Below are 24,405 nucleotides of genomic sequence, written 5' to 3' on the forward strand. Positions count from 1 at the left end.
GATCAATCATATCCTTTAAGGATAAATTAACCTAAGTATGCTCATTGGAAGCCTTCATCTCTAGGCTGATTTTTGTATTTTCTTCCACATTTCTGATCTCAGTATTTCCCTTGCTTGTTTTTCCATCATTCTTTTGAGCTTGGGTAATAAGCTCTGATCTCTTATCTTCTAAGACATGCCCAACACTCCTTTGGATAACACTTGGCCCACTGTTCTCTTTCCTTTTAATTACCCATTTAGTGACTAGAAGAGGCCCACTAGTAATAGGGCCAAACTTCCCTTTTCCAAGACTAGAATTATATTTAGGAGCAAATTTAAAATTGTGTCTAGGTAGGAAAGTTGGAAAATCTTTCCTGATATCATGAGATTCACCAACTTTCCTTTTTGAAACCCTCCTTCCCCTTTTCGGCACATCGTGGCAACTTCTGCAAAGGATCATCTCTTCAGTAGCCTCAAAATCCCACTCTACTCCTTCATTAACATCTTGTGGTTAATTATGTTCAAGAAACCATTGTCTAAACATCTAAATACAATCTATTTGCCTTGTCTAGATGACAACTACAATAGAGCTTCGAAGAAATCCCTCCAACCTTCACTGTTCTTACTCTTGAGGACACAAATAAAGCTTCATTTTACTCTTGCAATCCCCTTTTCAACTTGTAGGAACCTTCCTTTAGGATTGCATCGCAAATTGATCAAGACCCAAGATCCTTCGTCTTGTAGGAATAAGCCTTCGAGAGAGAGCTCATCTACTCCTTGATTTCCTTCGCAAATCACCCCAAATAACTTAACGAACCAAAGAAGTTCCTATTTCTTTAGTAAAATGTGAGAGAACTTTATCATTGCAAACTCTGAAATTCTAAAGTCTAAAAACCCGATATGATTAGCATAGAATATTTTACTATTGACCAGAACTGAGGAATTTCCTCCCCACCAAAACAACTTCTTACCTGATAAGCAGTTGATCCCACCCATTTTTCAATACCACCTCCGATCGACCTAAGTCATGAAGAAGCCAAAAACCACCCTCACCAAACTTGAGACTAAGACTTGCAACTGGGTAATCTCTAAAAGCCAAGGATAATTTTCCTTGAAGGGAGTCCAAGATTTTCTAGGATGTTATGAAGGGAGTCAAAAGGGTTTTCTGAAAAAAAGGATGGAAAAAGAAAGGAAAATGGGGCTTGATGGATTTTCATAGGACATTCAACTAGTTGGATAAATGATCGACTATAGTAAAGTCAAATTATCACCTTCTGTCTTTGATGGAACTACGCAAATCCTAAAGCCAAGGATGACTTGCCGCATGCATCAAAGGGGTTGTACGAGAAGACGACAAGTCTCGTTGATGGCTATAAGGTTCGAACTCTCTAAAGGTGTAGAATCTACGATTCAATTTCAGGTCAGGGATAGTTGAGAGACTAATATTTAGGCTAGAAGATAAAGGAGAAGGATGTCCAGACTAGTTCACCATTTTCGCTGTCACGAAGGATGCTCCACCTCCCTATTCCAATCTTTCAACTTCTATTTTGACCTTTTAAGTTTTTTCACGAATCTAAAACCTTCCCAACCCCTCTCCACATCCTTATTCAAGAATTCTTGACAAAGGGCTGAAAGGAATCGTGATCCAACTTCCAACCACATATTTTCAAACTTAAAAGGAGTAGGTCCCCAAGTAACCTTTCTCAATCCCAACAAGTTGGCAAAGTGGTCAGAAGTGGGCCTAGGTAAAATAGACTGAGAGAGGTTAGGGAAATCATCCTCCCACTCTGTCCAAAAAAGGAATCTATCAAGCCTACTTACCATTGCTCTAGCCCCACCCACCAACCATGTATAATTAGCATTATCAAGAGGAAGGCCCTCTCAAACCAAAACCACACTCCCTAATAAAAGAATCAAAGTTCAACATAGTAGCAATAACTCTATCATCTCCTTTCTTCTCACAAGGAAACCTCACCACACTAAAATCACCTCCCACAATCTAATTAGGGGCACAAAAGTCATACATATAACCAAGCTTATCCCAAGAAGAGCTCCTAAGGGTTGGTCTAAACGGACCATACACTAACGAAACCCACCATTGACCCTGACCTCTCGTATCTAATAAAATGGAAAGAGAGAAGAAACCTACTAGACTATCCACTTCAACAATAAACGAGTACCCCACATTACCAAAATACCACCCGCTGACCCTCAAGAAGGCTCAGTCCTTACTGCTACCTTCCCAAATCTTTCTAACAACCCCCATCAACATTCTTAAGTTTGGTCTCCTAAATCAAAACCATATCAGGGAAGTATCTAAGCAGGACCTCTTTTATTGTCCCCCACTTTCTATAATCTCCTAGCCCTTTAACATTCCAACTAACAATTTTCATAATTTCACTTGTTTACCCCCGTTCCCAACTCCCTTCCCTCCTCCATAGTTAATAGAAGAAACCAAATTCTTAAGTTATTTCTGCACCTTCTTTTTTTTCTTCACTCATAAGTTCTAGGACTCAGACAATTTCACCTCAATCCCCACTGGACTAACTAATTTCAAACCTAGGTCCTCAAGGGTTTTATTTGGGTCAGAAATGTCTTTCTCACAACCCCCCCCCCCCCCCCACCAGACCGATAACAAAAGCACTAACCCCAGAAGAACCCTCCTTGTCGCATGAAGTGTCGGAAACAATAACAAATTGAGCAAGAAAGGGAAGATTACCTTTTCCAAATTTTGATAATTTTAGACCAACCATAGAAAAGCTGCCTCTTCATCATTAACCCCCCCCCCCCCTCCTCCCTCCCCCATCCAAAGGAAGATCAACTAAGTCCACCATATCAGAATTAGTCTTAGGGATAGGAGACAAAGGCCCCTTATCTATCAATTCTTTCATTTGGTTTAAATTGCGCTCAATATCATTAGTCCCCCCTTGCGCAGTTTCGGAGAACAATGGAATACATTCTTCCCCATACAGCTGTGTACTTTGGGTAAGTTCATCACCTTGTCCTAAAACTTTCACTCCCTCTCTTTTGGAACTTTCCTCAGTTAATTGAGCCAAGGCTTCCTTTTCATGCAAGGCTAAATCAGCTCTCAATTGATCCACCAACAATTCCTTCTAAGATTCAAAAAAGCTGCTCAAGTCATCTTCGATATCAAATAAATCCTCTACCCCCACCCCCCCCCCCCCCAACTCTAAGGAACCTCTGGCTCCCTTTTTGATGTCCCACCAGCGGAATCTAAAGATAGTGTGGCTTGATAACAAAAGTCCTCATATTCTCCTCTATCCCCTTCAAGTCTTCCAAGCACTGTTTTTTTAATACCTTTCCATTCAAGTTTCCCAGAGAACTTTGCTCGTCCTCCCTTTCTAACTCTCCACCCAACTCCAATCCACCTTGCTTACTCATTTGACCTCTAGGTTCTGATACCATATTATTTTTACCCATTTCAACCCATCTGCAAACAACCCTTCTCGACCTATTATTGAAAAGCCCACCTTTGCAATCCCATTTACTATCATTAGGGAAGAAACTACTCTTGAATTGCCCAATTTTTCTCCCTTTCATCAATTGCTCTTTGACCACTTTGGAGAGTGATATGTTATCCAAGAGTCTATGAAACAAATTCTGTTTCTCTGAAGTTTGTTCCAAAAGAACTATGTTCTTGAAGCCACAATCAACACATCTGATAATTTGATTACCCTCGAAGTCAATAAACAACTTCATCAAGGCTTCTAAAATTTGTGCCATCCCTTGCTCTAATTTCTTTCTAGGATATGAAGTGCCTATCTTTGACCTCCAGGATGCCGCTTCTCAACACAAATAAACCTACCCCTCTCATTGCTCCTCAGTTCCATACAAATCCTAACTCCCTCTTTACGAAAAAGAGCATTCCCCACTCGCACATTTGCTGCTTCTAATGGACCCAAACACATCACCGCTAGGGATCTTAATATCCATAAGAACTCCACTTTTTCACTAAGATATAAGTGAAGAATATCTCTACAAATTCAAATAGCCTGTAAGCTAAACTATCCTAACAATTAACGTTGAAAATTTTTCTCTTAATCTTCACGGTAGCATGTCCGACTATCTCCTTCCCTTCCCACATACCCATGCGTGATCAGGCAACCAAAAATACAAACTATGTTCCACTAGGCAAAAGAGCACAAACACCCAACCAATTGCCCAAGCATGTATCATTATTACTATGTGTTTGATTTATTTCAGCAAGTCTAAGTTAGTAAGGGTATTATGGTCATTAGAATTGTACTTGATGTATATTATAAATAGAGGGAGAGACCTATCATTGAGGTTAAGTCTTCCATTTTACCCAATTATTCAACAAATATTATTTTTTTCTTTACTTAACGATCATTTAAGGAGTTTTTTTAAATTTGAAATAAATTATTTGGGGTAGTTCTAGGTTTATCATTTTATTTCAAAAATTTATTTTTTAGAAGTTAAAATAGTATTCATTCAAATGATGTTAGACACTCCATAATAATTTTAGAATAAGAACTTACCTATTTTATTTTGAGATATAACTTGTTAGATTACTCCTTAACATAAAAGCTCAAGCTAATAATTTGTAGGCCAATAATGTATGTTAACATTCCCCTACACGTGCAGCCTGACAGCACGTGGAGAGATAAGCACATGATAGACAACACCCATAACAAGGAATACAATAAATTTTTAAACACCACATAATAAATAGAGTCAATAAGACTAGAACCTAGGACCTTCTAGTAACCAGCACCGGTACCATGTTAGATTACCAATTACCACTTTACCTAAAAGCTTAAGCTATTTTTGTACAAACAAAGGTGATATTCAAAACTGTAATAACTATAGTGGAATTAAGATTATGAATCGTACAATGAAATTATAGGAAAGGGTAATTGAACATTAAATAAGACTAGAAATGAAGATTTCAGAAAATCAATTTGGTTTTATGCCTAGGAGATCAACAACAAAAGCTATTCATCTTCTAAGAAGTTTCATTGAAAAGTTTAGGGAAAAGAAGAGGGACTTGCATACGGTTTTTATTGACCTAGAAAAAGCATGTGATAGAGCACCTAGGGAAGTTCTTTGGTGTGTCTTAGAAAAAAAAAAAGGAGTTTGGAGTAGATATACTGAGGTCATTAAGGATATATATGACAAAGTAGTGAGTAGCGTGAGGACTATAGGTGGGGAATCTAGAGATTTTCAAATCACAATAGGTATACATCAAGGTTCTACTTTGAGTCCTTATCTTTTTACTTTAGTAATTGATGAACTTACTAGGAATGTCCATAATGAGATCCCGTGGTGTATGTTGTTTGTAGATGATATTGTGTTGATTGATGATAGTAGGAGTGAAGTGCAATCTAAGCTAGAACTTTGACGAGCCACATTAGAGTCTAAAGGGTTTAAGATAAGTAGGAATACGACAAAATATACAAAATGTATTTTCAATAATGTAAGGAGTAGCAACGGATAGAAGATTAAACTCGATGATCAAGAGATTAATAGCATTAATAGATTTAGATATCTTGGATCTAGTATGCAAGCCGAAGGGGAAATTAAAGAAGATGTAGTACATAGAATTAAAATAAGTTGGATAAAATGGAGGAGTGCATCGGGTGTGTTGTGTGATTGTAAAATGCCCTTAAAATTAAAAGGAAAGTTTTATCAGACGACTATAAGGCCAGCCACGCTTTATGGTTTAGAATGTTGGGCAACTAAGAAACAACATGTACAAAAAGTAAAAGTTGCTGAAATTCAAATGTTAAGGTGGATGAGTGGTCTAACATTAATAGATAAAGTAATAAACGAGCATATATGCAATAATGTAGGCATAGCACTGATTAAAAACAAGATCAGGGAGGAGCAGCTTAGATGGCTTGGTTATTTGAGGCAGGCCTACTAGAGCACCTATGAGGAGGAGTGAGTTAGTTATTATTTCCGGCATGAAAAGATGTAGGGGTAGGCCTAAAATAACTTGAAATGAGGTGGTGAGGAAGGATTTAATAGCCCTTAATCTAAATGTAAATTTATATAATTTTGGTTGATTTACTTCACTATATATAAATTTACTTCCTTTGAGAATATTTGGTCTTACTTTAAAAAGATAAGAATACTTTTGTTCACAAAATGGTTAACACAATTTCTAGTCATATATATAGTATGAAAATTTATTTCTTTTTTGAATATTTAGTCACCCTTCTAAAAAATTAGTATACTTTTGCCCATAAATTGATATTCAGTTATTAACTATTCATAATTCTATACCTACTATTGAAATTAACTTTTGTTAGGAATTTTTGGTCTTAATTTCAAAAGATAAGGATACTTGGTCGAAATAGCTCGGTGCATAAAGCTCCCACTTGTGCGGTTTCTAGGGAAAGGGCAGACCAGGATGGCTCTATAGCATAGATAGTTAACAAATAATGACTTGAATGGCAAAAATACTCCCATTTGGACTGCACAATTACTAAAATAGCCCATCTCTTCTAACAACTATAAATTCATGAACTTCAAGTAAAGAAAGAAGATTTTTCAAACATAAATATAACTTATCATAACTAACAAAAGTAACAATAAAAACTATACTGTTTTTATAAAACAAAAAAGATGTAAAATGCTAGGACTTGAGCAAAATAAATACTATAAACCTTTCTGAGGTAGTAATTCAAAATTATGGCCAATGAGCAACCCTAGTAGTTCATAGATAGATGAACGAGACTTCAAAAGAAAGATACATAGGAGTTTAATGCAATGCAATGAAAAAAAATATATATTGAATCAGAAGGTTCAGAACTGCAACAGGTGGAGAAACATACTTATCACGATTTCTGATCAAAGTGCTGGCAAGCCACCCAGAGCAGAGTGTCTCTTTAAGATAAGTAGGAGAGACTGTCCTGTAAATGAAAAAAGAATGAAAAGTTTATGACAAAGATACTTCTTGTAAGAAACACATTGGAGAGGGAACCAAGAGGGTTATATACAAAGCATCCTCCCTGTATTTACCCTGTTTACTAAAACTATTACATGAACTACCTGACTTCTGCTAAAATTTATTAGTATGCATTGTCACTTCAATTAATTTTTAAATATTCCTTGGAGCAAACTACACCAGAAGGCAGTGAAGCTTCTCATAGGATAAACAGTTTATCAAGAAAATTTCTACACCAACGTAACCAAAAGATAACAGGTCTATCTCAGGGAGAAAATAACTACAGATCTTATTAACAAAAATTTAGAAAAGTCTGCTACAAAAGAAATATTATATTCATTATAGAATATAGTATAAATCCTTATTGAACCAGCCCCTGTTTAAAAGATTCCACAACAACATGAAATAAATGAATAAATATCTCCAGGTTCTATTATGGTTTTGTGACCCACTTAACATCCATATAATGTGGTAAGAAAAATTAAAAAATACGACAAGAATTATAAGATTTATATTCTTTTTTTCCAAATTAAAGGCAGTAATACAATTAAATCAAATTAGAATATCAAATGAAAACCTATGCACAATTTAATATCTCTAGTAGGCATACAAGCAAGCATTAATTTCTATAAAAATTAGACTACTAATTTGTAAAACTAATTGATTTCAAAAAATATGTTGTTAGAATACCACTTTACCTAAAAGCCTAAAGCTGATAGGTTGTAGGCCAACAATGTATTTCAAGCCTTTAACACTCCCCTCTGCTCATGCAGCTCGATAGCACGTGGAAAGATAAACAAATGATAAACAACATCAATTACAAAGAATAAAATAGTTTTTAAACACCACACAATAAAGCAAGCAACAAGACTAGAACCGAGGACCTCTTGGTAACCAACTCTGGCACCATGTTAGATACCATTTTACCTAAAAGCTTAAGGGCTTGTGCGCGAAAAAGCTAAAAACCAGATTTTGTGGTTTTCAATTGTTTTGACAACCCATTGCTAGAAATTTTAATATCCAAAAATATTTATTTTGAATTAAATCATTCATTTTATACACTTTAAAATTAAAATTAAAATTAAATGATTATATAAATTTAAATATAATTAAAATAAAAATATAGATAAATTTTTAAAAATAATAATATATCCAAACACAAAATATTTTTACAATTTTTCAATTGTTATGTCCAATAAAATTTTTATTATAAAGTCAATTTTGGAAGTATAACAATTAAGAAAAATTATTATTGATCATTATTTTTATTATAGTATCTATTAATGTGTATTATTATGCAATTTTACTATTTTAATAATATTTTTTATACTATTATTTGATTTAAAGACAAAAATGAGCATGTATAATTTAGTTTTTGATTTGTTTTACTTTTATAAATATTAAACAAATGGCTTGTTGGTTTCTAGTTTTTAGCTTCTGTTTTCGTTTCTATAATTTTTTATAGTGATACCAAACGGCCCCTAAGTTGTTAGATTGTGGGCCAACAATGCATATCAAGCATTTAGCATATGTGATAGGAATGTTGGGCATAAATGTTTAATTTTAGGAAGATATCTTGTCCTCCATTATTTGTAACTTTCTTCTCTTTAATGAAGTTTATCTTGTCTACATTTTTTACGAAAGGGTAACAGCTCAAGTACAAAAAAAATATTTTTTTTAGACAAGAGAAATTTCTAGAGAAAAAAACAGAATCGCAGAGACAAGGATAAGTGATGCAACATTGTTTGATTAATTCTAGGCAGTCATATTCCAATCGAAGATTTATAAATTAGGGATTTGTCTTTGTCTAGTAAATAAGATATTTAGGAATTTTAGTTAATTTAGGTTGCTCTAGATATTTTAGTTTTTTAGAATACCACTTTACCTAAAAGCTGAAGCTGTTAGGCTGTGGCCAACAATGTATATCAATTTTTAACACTCCCCTGTACGTACAGTCTGATGGCACATAAAGAGATAGACACACAATAAATACCTATTACATGGGATGCAATAATTTTTTAAACACCACACAATAAATGCGGGCAAAAAGAATGGAACCTAGCTCTAATACCTCCCGGTAACTAGCTCTAATACCACTTTACCTAAAAGTTTGTTAGGCCATGGGCCGACAATAATTGTTTTTAGGTTTGTTTTGATATTAAAATTAATTTGAGGCTATTTCATAATTTTTTTTTTAATTATTTTGGTTTTATTTTTAAATTTTTAATTGTTTTTTCCTTAAGGTTTCTCTACAAAGAAAAGGCTTAAGATGCAAGTGATAATTGATTTTGGATGATTACTGAATCTGCTCTACGTCAACTCTCTTTCTTCCCTTGTCTCCTTATTTCTCTCTTATCTTATGCTTGTCTCTGTTCTTTCTCCTCACATTTTCCCTTTCTTGTCTTACATCTATTGGTATCAAAGCCAAACTTCAATTTACCAAAGCCCCTAGAAATCAAGCATGAATCCCTTTACCCCACGTAAAAGCTTAAGCTGTTTTGTTGTGGGCCAACAATGTATATCAAGCTTTAACACTCCCTCACACGTGCAGCCCGAGGGCATGTGAAGAGATAAACACATGATAAATAACACCCATGATAACATGGAACAAAATATATTTTTAAACACCAAACAATATATGCAAGAAACAAGATTAGAATCCAGAACCTTTTCGTAACCAGCTTTGATACCATGTTAGAGTACCACTTCACCTAAAAGCAGTGATTTAAAAGGCGTAAGTGGAAATGCGTAATTCCAAAAAAGTGTACGCATCGGGTGAAAAGGTGTACGCATCAGGTGAGAAAACATGCCTTTTTACACCTCAAGTGTCAAGGCATATGCTTTCATCCCTCTCTCTCCCGCGAAGTTTCTTCTCCTCTGCTCTCTTGACGAAGCCTCCAGTCTTCTCCTCTCTCAACGATTCCTCTAGACAAAGCTTCAGGTCTCTCGACAAAGCCTCTAGTTTCTCCGACAAGTCAACGAAGCTTCCGTAGCTTCCCTCCAGCTCCTTCTCCATCCTCGATGACTCAACGAAGCTTCCGTAGCTTTCCTCAAGCACCTTCTCCCTCTCTGATGATTCCTCCAAGCTTCTCGTCTCTCTCCGACGAGTTGTGGACCCTTCCAATTTGATCTACCTTTGTTCATTTAGTTTTGTATTCTTAGAAATTAGTGGATGACTTTAATTTGGCTTTTTTTATTCTTTTGGATGATGCTTTAATTTGGATTTTTCATTTCTTTTGATAATGTGGCTCATGTTTACTTTTTTAAAATGTATTATTTGTGTTTGTTATCTAAAATTGGCTTATATGATATTTAAAAATTATGTTTTTATTTTTTTCACCATTATTCTAAATTTTTCTCATTTTTTTACTGTATATAAATTGATTTTATTTATTAATTATTTAAAAAAATACAGTCCCAAAATGCTTATGCCTCAGCGCCTTGAGGCTTACGCCTCGCCTTAAGGAGGGTTAAACGCTTCACCTTACGCCTTCGCCTTTTAACACTGCCTAAAAGCATAAGCTATTAGGTTGTGGGCCAACAATGTAATCAAGCCTTAACAACCCCATCTACAAATTCCCCAGAACAACGAAGGCCTTTTGATCTAACATAAAATAATAGTATTTTTTTTTTTACAATAAAGAAGCTATATTATATAGAAAGAAGAGAAGGTACAACACTTGGAGACAAGGAATCCACCAAATAACAACAAAAGATCATCAAAGAAAAAATAAAACAGAAAATAAGATAGAAAGCAAAACACTCGAGATCACAAAATAAAACTAGGCTAAATAAACCAAGGAAACCTCTTTTAAAACCTTTCCATCATAATTTATCAAGCTCTTCAAATTTGCAAACTTTCTTTGACCCTTCATCTTGTGACTTTTGTGACCATCCAATCGCACTTCATTTCCTCTAAAATCTGTCAACTTTAAATCCATTTTATCCAAAAGGTCTTGAGCTTTTACCGCCTCCATAGTGCATCTCCTCTACTTGGTGTAGGCAAAATTCCATCTCTATGCTATAAATCATTAACCAACCGATCACTTTCAAAAATAGATACTGCTTCTAAACCCTCCAACAGGGAAGGATTAACATAAGATAAATCTCGTGGTTCCTAACAAAAATCATAAACATAACCATAATGTTCTTGATACTCATCCAACAGCAATCCCCCACCAAAATCGAACTCATTAATTTCATCATTCTCAGAATATAAAAAAAAAACCCCCATTTCTTTATCTCCCTTCCATCACTTGCCCCATTGCTACCAGCCTACCCCCAATTTAGTCTTCCACCATGCTAAATCCCCCTTTAAAATCTTTGAAACTGACTCACCAAATTTTTAACTGTGCACATGATGCACTTAATGCCCATATTTTTCACATAGTCGATCCTAAGCCCAGGTAAAGAAGGAGGGTTGCGTTAGGTAGTTGATAGTCAATGTAAAACTTGTCAGATCACTATAATATGAATCCTATCGATTATTCGCTGAGGCGTCCCCTATGAGCAACACATTGCACTTATATCACTCGAGTGTAGCAAAAAGTGGATGAGGTCAACTATGCAATGTTTCCCACACCATTCTGAACAAGGGCGAGTAAAGAAGTTAATTCAAAAGAATAGAATTAGATTAGCAACTTGGAATATAGGTATGGGTAAAAGCATGGAAATTATGGACACAATGATTAGAAGAAAAAATAATCTAATCTTCCTTCAAGAAACAAAGTGGGTGGGGGAGAAAACTAGAGAAATTAATAAATCAAGATTTAAATTTTGGTACACTAGAAAAGAAAAACATAAGAATACGATAGGAATTATTGTAGAAAAATACTTAAAAGATAGAGTTGTAGATGTCCAAAGAGTAGGGGATAAAATTATAAAAATTAAGATGCTCTTAGGCCAAAAGATAATAAATACCATTAGTGCTTATGCTCCTCAAGTAGGCTTAGCATAAAATATTAAGAGACTTTGGGAAGATATGGGTAGTATTATACGAGGCATATCAAAGGCTGAGAAAATATTCATAGGATCAAATCTAAATGGACATGTTGAAAGGGATAATAAAGGTCGTGAGAGGATACATGGAGGACGGATATGGAGACAAAAATGAGACTGCGGAGATGATCTTATACTTTGCCATGTCATATGATTTTATTACAATGAATACTTCTTTTAAGAAGACGAGAGAATACTTAATAACCTCCAAAAGTGGGCATAATAAAACTTAAATAGCAAATAAAGTTGGTGGTGAGATCAAGATGTCCAAAAAGTCTTAAAGACAAAGAATTTGGTAAAAAACATGGCAAAAATGTAGAACGAACGTAGATAATTTTGAAAAGTATAAAAAGACGAGAAAAGATGCATAAAAGGCTGTTAATGAAGCTAAACATAGATCATTTAATAATTTGTATGCTAGTTTAGATACAAAAGAATGGGAAAGAAATATATTTAAACTTCCCAGAGCAAGAGAAAGAAAGAGTAAGGACTAAGGTAATGTAATGTATAAAAAGTGAGGATAATATTGTCTTGGTTAAGGAAGAAGACATAAAAGAAAGATGTGAAGTGACTTTTTAAGCTATTTAATGAAAACTAAGTAGAAGGCTTCAACTTAGTATTGACAAATGAGGAAAAGACTAAAAATACAAGATTAGAGTTAATAAAATAAGGTTTGCACTAAAATAGATGATAAATGGAAAAGCTATAGGACTAGATAACATCCTAATTGAATCTTGGAAATGCTTAGGTGATAATAGAAGTACATGGTTAACTGATTTATTTCACACAATTATAAAAACTAAGAAAATGTTAGACGAATAGAGGACAAGCACTTTAAAATACCTATATACAATAATAAAGGAGATATTCAAACTTGTAATAACTATCGTGGAATTAAACTTATAAGTCATACAATGAAACTACGAAAAAGGATAATTGAACAAAGATTAAGGCTAGAAACAAAGGTCCCAAAAAATCAATTTGATTTTATGCTTAGGAGATCTACTACAAAAGCTATATATCTTTTAATAAGATCAATGGAAAAGTTTAGGGAAAAGAAGAGGGAGTTGCATATGGTATTTATTACTCAAAGAAAGTGTATGATAGGGTATCTAGAGAGGTTCTATGGTGGGTTTTAGGGAAAAAAAAAATGTGTATGTAGTAGGCATATAGTATACTGATGTCACTAAGGATATGTTCAATGGAGTAAAGATTAGTGTTAGCACTATAGGTGGAGAAACTAGAGAATTTCCAATCACAATATGTGTACATCAAGGATATGCTTCAATCTCTTATCTTTTTGCTTTAGCGATGGATCAACTTACTTGGAGTATCCAAAATGAGGTTCCATGGAGTATGTTGTTTGCAGATGATATTGTCTTGATTGATGAAACGATGGGTGGAGTAAAGTCTAAGTTAGAATTATGGAGAAAAGCTTTAAAATCTAGAGGCTTTAGGATAAGTAGAAATAAGACATAATATACAAAATGTAATTTCAGTAATAACAAAGTTAAACTTGATGATGAAGAAATCAATAGCACTGGTAGATTTCGATATCGTGGATTTGTTATGCAAGCTGAGGAAAAAATTGAAGAGGATGTAATGCACAGAGTTAAAGCAGGTTAGGTAAAATGGAGAATGCTTCAAGTGTGCTTTGTGATCGTAGAATACCCTTAAAATTAAAAAGGGAAGTTTTTATAGAACGGTTGTAAGATCAGCTATGCTATATGAATCAGAACGTAAACAACATATCCAAAAAGTAAAAGTTGCCAAGATAAGAATGCTTAGATGGATGCGTGATGTAACGTTAAAACATAAATTAAGAAATGAAAATATTCACGGTAAATTAGGCATAGCTCCTATAGAAGATAAGATAAAAGTAAGACGGCTCAAGTGGTTTGGGCATTAGCAACGTAGGCCACATAGTGTGCTAGTGAGGAAGAGTGAGTTAGTTACTGTGAGGGGCAGTAGAAGAGGTAGGGATGGATCTAAAATAGCTTGGAATGAGATAGTGAGAAAGGATTCAATAGCCCTAAATTTGTTGAAGGAAATTGTCCATGATTGCGTAAATTGGCGAAAATGGATTCATATAGCCGACCTCACCTAGTGGTACTTAAGGCTTGTATTGACTCACTAGAATTTTCTCTCTTATCATCATCAAACACCTTCCTCACCTCTGCACCCATAAGAGCTGCCTTCTGATGAGCATAAACCATGTTGCCCTCAAAATCTGTTAGAATTTGAACAAACCCCCCCCCCCCCCCCCCCCCCCCCCCCCCCCTTTTAATCCCTCTTTGACACTAGTCTCATCTTTAACTTTTATTTTGCTCTGAAGCTTGATCCTTTCGATTTGTATGTTGGAGAACTGAAGCTTGTAAAAGAAGACCATTATCAAAAGGTAAAAAGTCCTCCTTCCTACTTATCAACTCCAGAACACTAGGAACGGTATTTTGGGCCTGCCCATTATTGGGATCCAGCAAGGAAGTACTTATATCACCTAGATCCTTCAAAGTGGAACCCAAAAGATGTGGTCCTCCCCATGGTCTTAAATTCCCACGAAATTGTCGAAATTTCCATCTAAATTTCCGATTTTCGTCACCCTCGAAATGGCAGTCAATTTCCATTTTGCATAATTTCCATCAAAATCTCAATGAATCATCCGAAATTTATAGAAATCTTGAAATTTTAGGGAAACGTGTCAAAATTTTAATTATGCAATGAAATTTCCTCGGAATTCAAATGAGAGATTTAGGAGTGAAATGAAATTTCTCCCTTAATTTATTTTATTTATTTTTATCAAACCAAAAAAGATTAGTACAAGTGCTTTTGAAATTATATGAAAAAATAAACTTATAACAACATTTTATTTAACCATTCATGTCTAAATTGCCATTATTTGTATAATAAATAATGAATGATTTATGAATTTCATTTGTTAATCTAAAATATATTTAATGCACATTATCTTACAAATATGTTTGATACACATACTATTTTACAACTTTTCCACCTCACACACAACATAGATGTACTTGTAATATATTAGTCCTAAAACATACATTATTATTGCCTATTAACCATTTCTAAAGTTTCACAAAGAATTCCATGTTTTACTACTGATTTCGGTTATATTTTCAAATCAAAATCGAAATTGAAATTTCCGTACTTTTGGAGCTTCGAAATTTGAGTCGAAATCAAAATTTGAGACCTTGGTCCTCTCTTAATCCCCATAGTACTGCCCACATCAGACTTACCTAAACACTGGGTCTGCTAAAATGATTGATCCAGTTTACACAAGACAGATGTACCTACTTTATCAATTATTTGGGCCAGGTACAACACAAGAGAAAAACCACCCGGTCCACTCCTCTTCATGATCTCCTTCCCTAAAACAACCCTAGGTGCCTCATAGATATGTGCAGCTCTCCTTGGGAACCTAGTTTCGTTTGCATTCTGGTCTGTTGATTCTGGTTGGTTAGCACTGGAAACAGGCTCCGAGAACCCATAATCCTTCTTCTATATTGTATCTCCACACCTACAGCATTGCTCTTCTCTTCCCACCTCCCTATCCTGATTTTCAGATAGATCTTGACTTCTGCATCTTTCACCTTCCCCCTTTTTACCTTCCGGCAGCACCTGATTCCACAATCTGGGACAAGAACAACCATCTGCAGCTACACCACCAAAATCCTTCTGAAATTCCTTAGCCAACTCGCTGAAATCTCTAGCAAAGTAACACCTCCCCTCGCCCTTTGTGCCGCAAGGAATAAATACTGAAGATTTCTTACCTTTCCATCTCAATTCTAACTCCAAAAATTTCTCACCTTTGTCCACCTAATAGACAGCCAATACTATGTGATACCCTTACACATACATCAAAATCCTCAATCGATCCGACTGAAACCGACAATCCATCAGCAAATCAGGATATAGTCTCTTGCGAAAACTTAACCCACCTGTTTCGGACAGCATTATTCTCAACCACAAGCAAAGAGAAAACCCGCCCTGCCCTTGTCCAAGGATTTTCCTTCAATCTATAGCAATAAGCTTCATAGCAGCATATGCAAGTTGTTAAGCAAGAGAGGAAGAAAGAGAACTAGAGAGAGAAATTGAAACATCCCTGACCTTCCCGCTCTGAGCCCTGCAGATGACATTCGAAGAAGAAGCTTTGACCTTGCTAGGGCTTTCATGAATATGAAGCTATGAACTTGCATTCTTGTATGCAGTAGGTTTCCACTACCTTCTAAAGAGCTTATCATTGCACCAACTGGGAAGTACCAGAACCAATGAGTTGAAGAAGAAAAATCTTCCTCCAATGAGTCACTGCTTCTGATCTACCTCTGCTGCAGCAACTCCTCTGGTCATCGAAGCAGCTCCGGCTACCTTCGAAACCCCAGGGAGATTCGTGAGAAAGGGAGGGAAAGGTGTTTCGTGAGACAGAGAGCCCAGGAGCATTGCTAGGCCAGTGTTAGAACATTGCCAGCTACGTTCAAAGCCCTAGGGGCAATAACAACTTTGTTGCTGCTGTGAAGACAGGAAAAAAATATTCTAGAAGAAAGCAGGAAAAACAAAAGGAAAAAGAAACTGCTGACATTCTGAATTTAGAGAAGATTCCAGAAAAAAAAAGAAAGTATGCTGCTGCCAGTTCTAAAATTCAGAGAAAGTTCCCCGGGGGGGGGGGGGGGGGGGGGGAGGGGGGGAATGTTGCTGCAGTCTGAATTGAAAGGTCCAGAAGCTTATCCCATGACATACTGACTTTGACTCAATAATCTGATCTTAAACAATATTTTGACTGAGCTTAGGAGTAAAAATTGGAATTTTCTGCTAGAGTTTGATTGCAAAAAATTATAGATCTGCAGGAAGATTTCCAGAATAATGACAAGAAATTAATCTGCCAGCATGAGTTACAGATTTACAGGTCTGCAAACATCCATTCCATATTTGTGTGATATTGTGGATATTTAGGCAATAAATTGACTGTTCGCTAAGAGAAATTGATTTGGTTCCTGAGACATGAAAAGCTGAGTTGAAGTCGAAAGCAAGATTAAAGGGACTTTGTAAGCAGTAAATACACAAGCAGCTTCAAGATATTGAGAATATTTGTGAAGAATTCATAGTTTTCATTAGCTATTTATGGACACTTTGGAAAGGCTACATGCGGCTCCTATAAATGCGAGAACTAAACTTTTTTTTATAACAAAAATGAGATTTCATTGAGAAGAGAAGAATTTATAAAAAAAGAGAAAAAAACTTCAACCATAAGAAATCTGGAAAAATCTAGAAAAAATAAATGAATAAAACAAATAAAAAATGGAAAAAATCAGATTAAAAGATTCCTCCAATCAGCGCACTTACAGACACTTTGGTGAACATCGACCTCAGTATGTGCTTGCACTACCTAGAAATTTGAGTTCTATTTCTTATTTAATTGGTAAGTGCATGAATTTGCACTTGGTCCATACTTCTGTATATTTCTAATCGGTTAGTGTGTGAATTTGCACTAGGTCCATACTTCTGTATATTTCTCATTCTTGCACTGACAAAAGAAAAAAATTTATTGCTGTTAAAGCTTGATATACATTATTGGCCCACAACCTAACAGCTTAAACTTTTAGGTAAAATCGAAATCTAACAAATAAAATCGAAATATACATTATGATGGGTGTTACTCATCGTGTGTTTATCTCTCAATGTGCTATCAAGCTGCACGTGCGGAGGAGTGCTAAAGCTTGATATACATGATTGGCCCACTACCTACTAACTTAAGCTTTTAGGTAAAGTGGTAATCTAACAATTGCCTTCCTCCTTTGCATCAAATCTTAATTTTATCTCTTTTTTTTCTCCTCTTTTCATCACATATCCATCCCTTCCAAGGGCTGAAGGGGGGAAAAATGAAAACTTCAACACATTTGGTTATCAAGAGGTTGGCAATTCTCAAGAAGTGAATAAACCTAGGCACTCTTTTGGTTTTGATGGTTGTGCAGACCCTCACTATTTCTTCATTTGGTTAATTGATGTAAACTTTTATGGATATTCTAACTGCAGTGCATCCAATTTGCTAAGACTAAATGGCTAAAGGATACTGGAAAAATATCAAATGAGACAAGGTATTTTGGAACACCACCTGGCATGAAATGAAATATTTTTGAAAGAGAAATATGTTCCTCCCTCTACTTGTCTACTACTTGTCACTGTCCTCTACATCAGTTAAATATGAAAAATGCATTCTTGCATGTTGACCTTGAGGAGGAGGTTTATATGGAGCACCCACCTGGGTTTGTAGCTCAAGCAGAGTCAGGCTTAGTGTGTTGGCTCAAGAAGGCTCTTTACGGTTCAAAACAGTCTCCCAGAGCATGATTTGGTCGTTTCAGTGTCGTAGGACTTGAGTTTGGTCCTTGACGTTGTGCCTGGATTATTCCGTGTTTTATTGTCATACTTCATCGAGCAGGAACCTTCTTGTTGTTTATGTGGATGATATTGTTAATACGGGTTGAAGGTATTCAAAGTCTAAAACTTTTACTACAGACTAAGTTTCAAACCATAGATTTTGTACCATTGAAATACTTCTTGGGCATAGAAGTATCTCGATCTCGTATAGGAACTTGTTTGTCAAAAAGTATGTTCTTGATCTGTTGGATGAAACTGGATTGTGGGGATCTAAATTGTTTGATACACCCATGGACCCTAATAGCAAGTTGATGCCAGATATGGATGATTTGCTACCTAATCCTGGACAATATCAGCAGACTTGTTGGGAAATTGAATTATCTCATAGTCACTCGGCCAGATATATCTTTTGCAACAAGTCTTGTGAGTCAATTTCTAGATTCTTCAAGGACAAGTCATTAGGACGCAGTACTTCGCATCTTAAGATATCTCAATGGTGCATCCAAGAGAGGTCTTTTATCTCGTGATCAGGTCACACTTATATCCATGGATATACAGACATAGATTGGGTAGGAATGCCTTCTGACCAGAGATCCACAACTGAGTACTGTATCTTTGTTGGTGGTAATTTGGTTTCTTGGAAGAGTAAGAAACAAACTATGGTGGCAAGGGCAAGTGCTAAATCAAAATATAGAGCTATGGCTCACACTGTTTGTGAACTTGTCTGGTTGAATAAAATGTTGGAAGAATTGGGTATTTCTCATTCTCAGCCTATGAAGTTGATCTGTTACAATCAAGCTGCTCTTCATATTGCCTCCAACCCAATCTTTCATGAGTGGATGAACCACACTGAAGTTGATTGCTACTTTGTTCGGGAGAAACTTGTGCAGAAGCTCATTATTACTGCTTATATGAAGTCGGATATGCAGCTTGCTGATTTGTTTACCAAAGCGTTGGGGGGTGCTCATGTTAAATTCATTTGAAACAAGCTAGTAGCATATGACATTTATGCTCCAGCTTAAGGGGGAGAGTTAGAGGTTATTTATGTCTTTTAGTATTGTTATTATTAAGTGTATTAGTGTGTTAATTAGTGAGAGCTAGCGAGGATATTATTGTCATTAGAATGCATTTAATTTTTATCATAAATAGAGGGAGAGACCTATCTTCAAGTTAGGTCATTCGTTTTAATCAAATTTTAACAATTAATAATACATAAAAGGGCAGAAATGGAGCTATGTAAACTCCAGGGAACTGACGCCCAGCTTTTTTAAGTTTTTCTTCTTCTACTCTTCTCTTCTTCTCTTCTTCTCTCCTCCATCTCTAACTTTACAGCAATTGTAAAAACCCTTCTTTACAAGTAAAACAATTTAATATAACAATCAAAGGCATCTAATTCTGGTGCAAGTGAAAATAAATTTCAGACAGATACTAAAACATAATAGACTAAGTTAAAAATCCCACATCACAAAAAAATTATGGGGGATTACTTACACCACTGCATTGCTGTACACAATTCCACCTTTCAGCAAACTCAACCTCTCAGGGTTATGGCCAATAGTTCGATCATCAACTGCCTGCCATATTTAGAAAACAAAGGAGAAAGAACTTTCAGCTGTTACAAGTTCAGGACATTTACTGGAGAAGAGAGTGAATGACACCTAACAACAAGAACAGAAACATAATCACAAGATGCTAGCAGTGTGCAAGTGCTCAAAAGATAATATATTTAGTCAAATATCTTTAGGAGTTGTCTTCCCTCATAAAAATAAGAATTTGGCTAAACCAAGGAACCAACTTTTTATTCCGTTTGAGAGATTCATAGCCATGGACAGCATGATATTACTTCAAGCATTTAATGCCAAACAAGTAAACGTGCACAAGACTATCTTCAACATAGTCCACGAATTTTAACTTCTTAATGCTAACTTCATCGCACATAAGCACAGGTAGAAAGAAAAATTATTATCAACATAAATAGCTTACCTTCTCAACAGTTGCATATATAGATCCATCAAGACCACACTTACTGAGTTGTTCTTTGCTGCCAACATAAACAGACAGCCTTATAAAAAGATTTCCCAAACTTGACAGAATTCATAAAATTCTTCAACATTTCTATGCTATCAAGTGCAAGTGGCATATGAAATATTGGGATAATATTTCCTTTTCAAAATAGGAAAAAGTCCACTTGGTGGCTTAAAATAAAAATTCTGATGAGGAGAAATGACTTTTTCAAAAGAATACTCAAACTCAATACTAGACTTAATTTGCTCTCGTACGTGACTGAGGACCACTTAATTTATTAATGAAACACTCAAACATGGTTACACTTGCACTAAGATCAATCTTCCTGCATAATACATCCTTAGCAGTTCCTCTTTTGGATCTGATATATCAATTCCTTATTAATACAACAATATTGGAAGACGGCAAAAAAAGAAGATTCATATTTCAGCAACATAGAAGTTCCAAAAGTTGAAGGGGATATTAAAAGGTATCCAACTTCAGGATGAAGAAAGCCATAAAGACCCTTGTTGTGACATCGAAAGCACTGATGCCTTTAGATAATCACCAACTTAAACCTTAGAAGCATGAAGAAGAACACGTCTCCCATGCTTTCAATAGTTTTTTTTTGATAGAAAAAGAAATTCATTAGATAAAGAAAGAATGTACAATCAGGAGAGGACATCTCCTAACGAAATTTGGGAATCCCCAGAAAAACAAAACATAAAAAGAAAACACAAAAATAAAATACAGCAAACTCATGCTTTCAATAGTTTAGATATCTTTTACAATTTCGGCCCTTTCCCTCTATTATGTAGGTTCTACCATTCTAACACTCCAATGCATAAGGATATAAGTGCCTAGATGGTTCTAGTCCAACTATGATGAAGATAATTTGAAAGGCAATGCTGTAGCAATCCAATTTTTACTATGTTGGATTCCACAAATCAGGCAAAGGCATCATTGTGAGTCCCAAGGTATTAAATTTTGATTTGACTAAAGTTTCGAGGCTTCAAAAGTATGGAGATTTAGACGGGTGTTTCAATGTCGATGTCAATTTTGATTTTGATTTTTAAAAAAAAAATGATGAAAATTAGAAGAAAAAACGGGATTCTTTTATGAACCTTCAGAAACTTTTAATGGAGATAATAACATTGGATCTAGAACTAAAATATTATAACTAAATTACATCAAGAATGAGTCATAGATAGTGTTTAAGGTCTAACAATTGCATAATGTTAAGATTTGATTAAAATTAATGATGTGACTTGATGATAGGTCTCTCCCTCTATTTATAATACAAATTAAATACATTCTAATAACAATAATACCCTTACTAACTCTCATTGATTAACATATTAACACACTCAATAATAATAATACTAAAAGACATAAATAACCTCTTAACACTCCCGCTCAAGCTGGAGGATAAATGTCATACGCTCAAGGCTTGTTCCAAATGAATTTAACACAACCACCCCCCCCCCCCCCCAACGCTTTGGTAAACAAATCAGCAAGCTGCGTGCCCGACTTCACATAAGCAGTTGTAATGAGCTTCTCCAGAACAAAGTGGCAATCAACTTCAATGTGCTTCATCCGCTCATAAAAGATTAGGTTGGAGGCAATATGAAGAGCAGCTTGACTGTCACACATCAACTTCATAGGCTGAGAATGCGAAAAACCAAATTCTTCCAACATGTTCTTCAACCAAACAAGTTCACTAACAGTGTGGGCCATAGCTCTATATTCTGATACAGCACTTGACCTTGCCACCACGGTTTGTCTCTTACTCTTCCAAGAAACCAAATTACCACCAACTAAGATATAGTTTCTAGTGGTGGATCTCCAATCAAAAAGCAATCCAGCCCAATCTGCATTTGTATATCCATGGATATAAGTGTGACCCTAATCACGATATAAAAGACCTCTCCCAAGTGCACCTTTGAGATATCTCAAGATGCGAATTACAGCATCCCAATGACTTGTCTTTGGAGAATATACAAATTGACACACAGCTGTTGTAGCAAAAGATATATCCGACCAAATGACTATGAGATAATTCAACTTCTTAACAAGTCTTCGGTATTGTCCAGGATTAGATGGTAAATCACTCATATCCGGCATTAACTTGTTGTTAGGATCCATGGGTGTATCAACCTGTTTAGATCCCAATAATCCAGTTTCATCCAACAAAACAAAAACATACTTCCTCTATGACAAAATAGTTCTAATATGAGATCTAGATACTTATATACCCAAGAAGTATTTCAACGGTCCCAAATCTTTGGTCTGAAACTTAGTCTGTAGAAAAGGTTTGAGACTCTGAATACTTTTATCATCATCACCTGTAACAAAAATATCATCCACATAAAAAACAAGAAGGATCCTACTTGATGAAGTTACGATAAAACACAGAATAATCCATAGCACACAATCAAAGGTCAAACTCAAGTACTACAGCATTGAAACGACCAAACCATGCTCTGGGAGATTGTTTTAAACCATATAACGCCTTCTTGAGATGACACACTAAGTCTGACTCCTCATAAGCAACAAACCCAGGTGGTCGCTCCATATAAACCTCCACCTCAAAGCCACCAAGTAAGAAGGCATTTTTTACATCTAACTAATGCAAAAGCCAATGATTAGTAGCCAAGGAGATGAATAGACATACTGATGTAAGTTTGGCAACCAGAGAAAAAGTATCAAAATAATCTAGATCATACACCTAAGTGTATCCCTTAGCAACAAGATGGGCCTTTAGATGAGCCACAGAACCATCTAGGTTGACTTTCATAGTGTAAAATTAGTGACAACCAACTAGAGACTTGTCAAGAGGAAGAAGTACCAAGTCCCAAGTACCATTGTCATGTAAAATGTTCATCTCTTCAACCATAGCATCCCTCCACCCAAAATGGGCCAAGGCTTCCGAAACATAATTGGAGGGTGAGAATAGGAGGGTGATAGAGTAGTAACCAAACAATAATAGGAGGGTGATAAAGAGTCATAAGAAACATAATTGGAAATGGGATGTTGAGTATATGTGCATTTAGCTTTCTGAACAACAATAAAAGGACCAACATCATAGGAAGTATGATCATCAGACAAGGAAACCATAGGTATGTTCGTAGAAACTAGAGGGGACTCCCTTCCTTGGAGTCATTGTCGTGATTATACCTGCAAATTAATATGATCAAGATGATGAGAAGGACTCGAACTGCATGGAGACTCAAATGGTTGGTTTGGCAAGGGCAGAAAAGTAGAATCTCGAAGATTAGGCAAAGGAGGAAACTTATTAAGCTCAAAAGCACTCAATGATTGAGTTTAGTAAGGTGTAGACTCAAAGAATTTAACATCGGTAGAAACAAAGAAGCGATGCAGCACAGGACTATAACAATGATATCCCTTTTGAGTATATGAATAACTCAGAATGGCACATTTTATAGCACAAGGTTTCAACTTATCCACCCCAGGAGTTAGTTGATGAACAAACGACACTCACACAAATATATGAGGAGGAAGAGAAAATACAGGTGAATTAGGAAAGAGAATGGAGTAGGGAATTTACCACTACAAACAGAGGATGGCCTTCTGTTGATCAAACAACAAGCAACAAGTACTAAGTCACTCCAAAACACTTTAGGTGGATGCATTTGTTAAAGTAAGGTGCGAGTGATTTCAAGAAGATGTATATTTTTCTGCTCTACAACCCCATTTTGTTGAAGATTGTGGGCACAGGATTATTGATGAACAATACCAAACTGAGTAATTTAAGTAGTGAATTGTGCACTAAAAAACTCTTTAGCATTATCACTTCAAAGTATTTGAACTGGCAAACCATATTGAGTCTTTATTTTAGAATAAAAGGCACAAAATACATGAAATAACTCAGAACAATCTTTTATCAAATATAACCAAGCCATTCTTGAATAATCATCCACAAAAGCTACAAAGTACCGGAAACCCATCTTGGACTCAACCCTACTAGGACCCCAAACATTTGAATGAACTAACATAAAAGGGCTTGCAGCCCATTTATTGACTCGGGAAGCGAAAGAAACAAGATGGTATTTTCCCAATTGACAAGAATCACAATCGAGACC

General features: G+C 35.6%; 1 protein-coding gene across 1 annotated transcript in view; it reads right to left on the bottom strand.

Moving 5' to 3' along the window:
- LOC131166276 (uncharacterized) overlaps positions 1-24,405 on the bottom strand; it is a 114,943-nt gene that overhangs the window by 55,908 nt on the left and 34,630 nt on the right. The window contains exons 5-7 of the mRNA XM_058124678.1: positions 20,282-20,339; positions 19,790-19,872; positions 6,801-6,878 (exon numbers count right to left, since the gene is read on the bottom strand). Coding sequence (XP_057980661.1) covers positions 6,801-6,878; positions 19,790-19,872; positions 20,282-20,339 — 219 coding nt within the window. The remainder of the gene's footprint in view (positions 1-6,800; positions 6,879-19,789; positions 19,873-20,281; positions 20,340-24,405) is intronic.

The sequence above is a fragment of the Malania oleifera genome, chromosome 10 (genome assembly GCF_029873635.1).
Source record: "Malania oleifera isolate guangnan ecotype guangnan chromosome 10, ASM2987363v1, whole genome shotgun sequence".
Classification (NCBI taxonomy): domain Eukaryota; kingdom Viridiplantae; phylum Streptophyta; class Magnoliopsida; order Santalales; family Ximeniaceae; genus Malania; species Malania oleifera.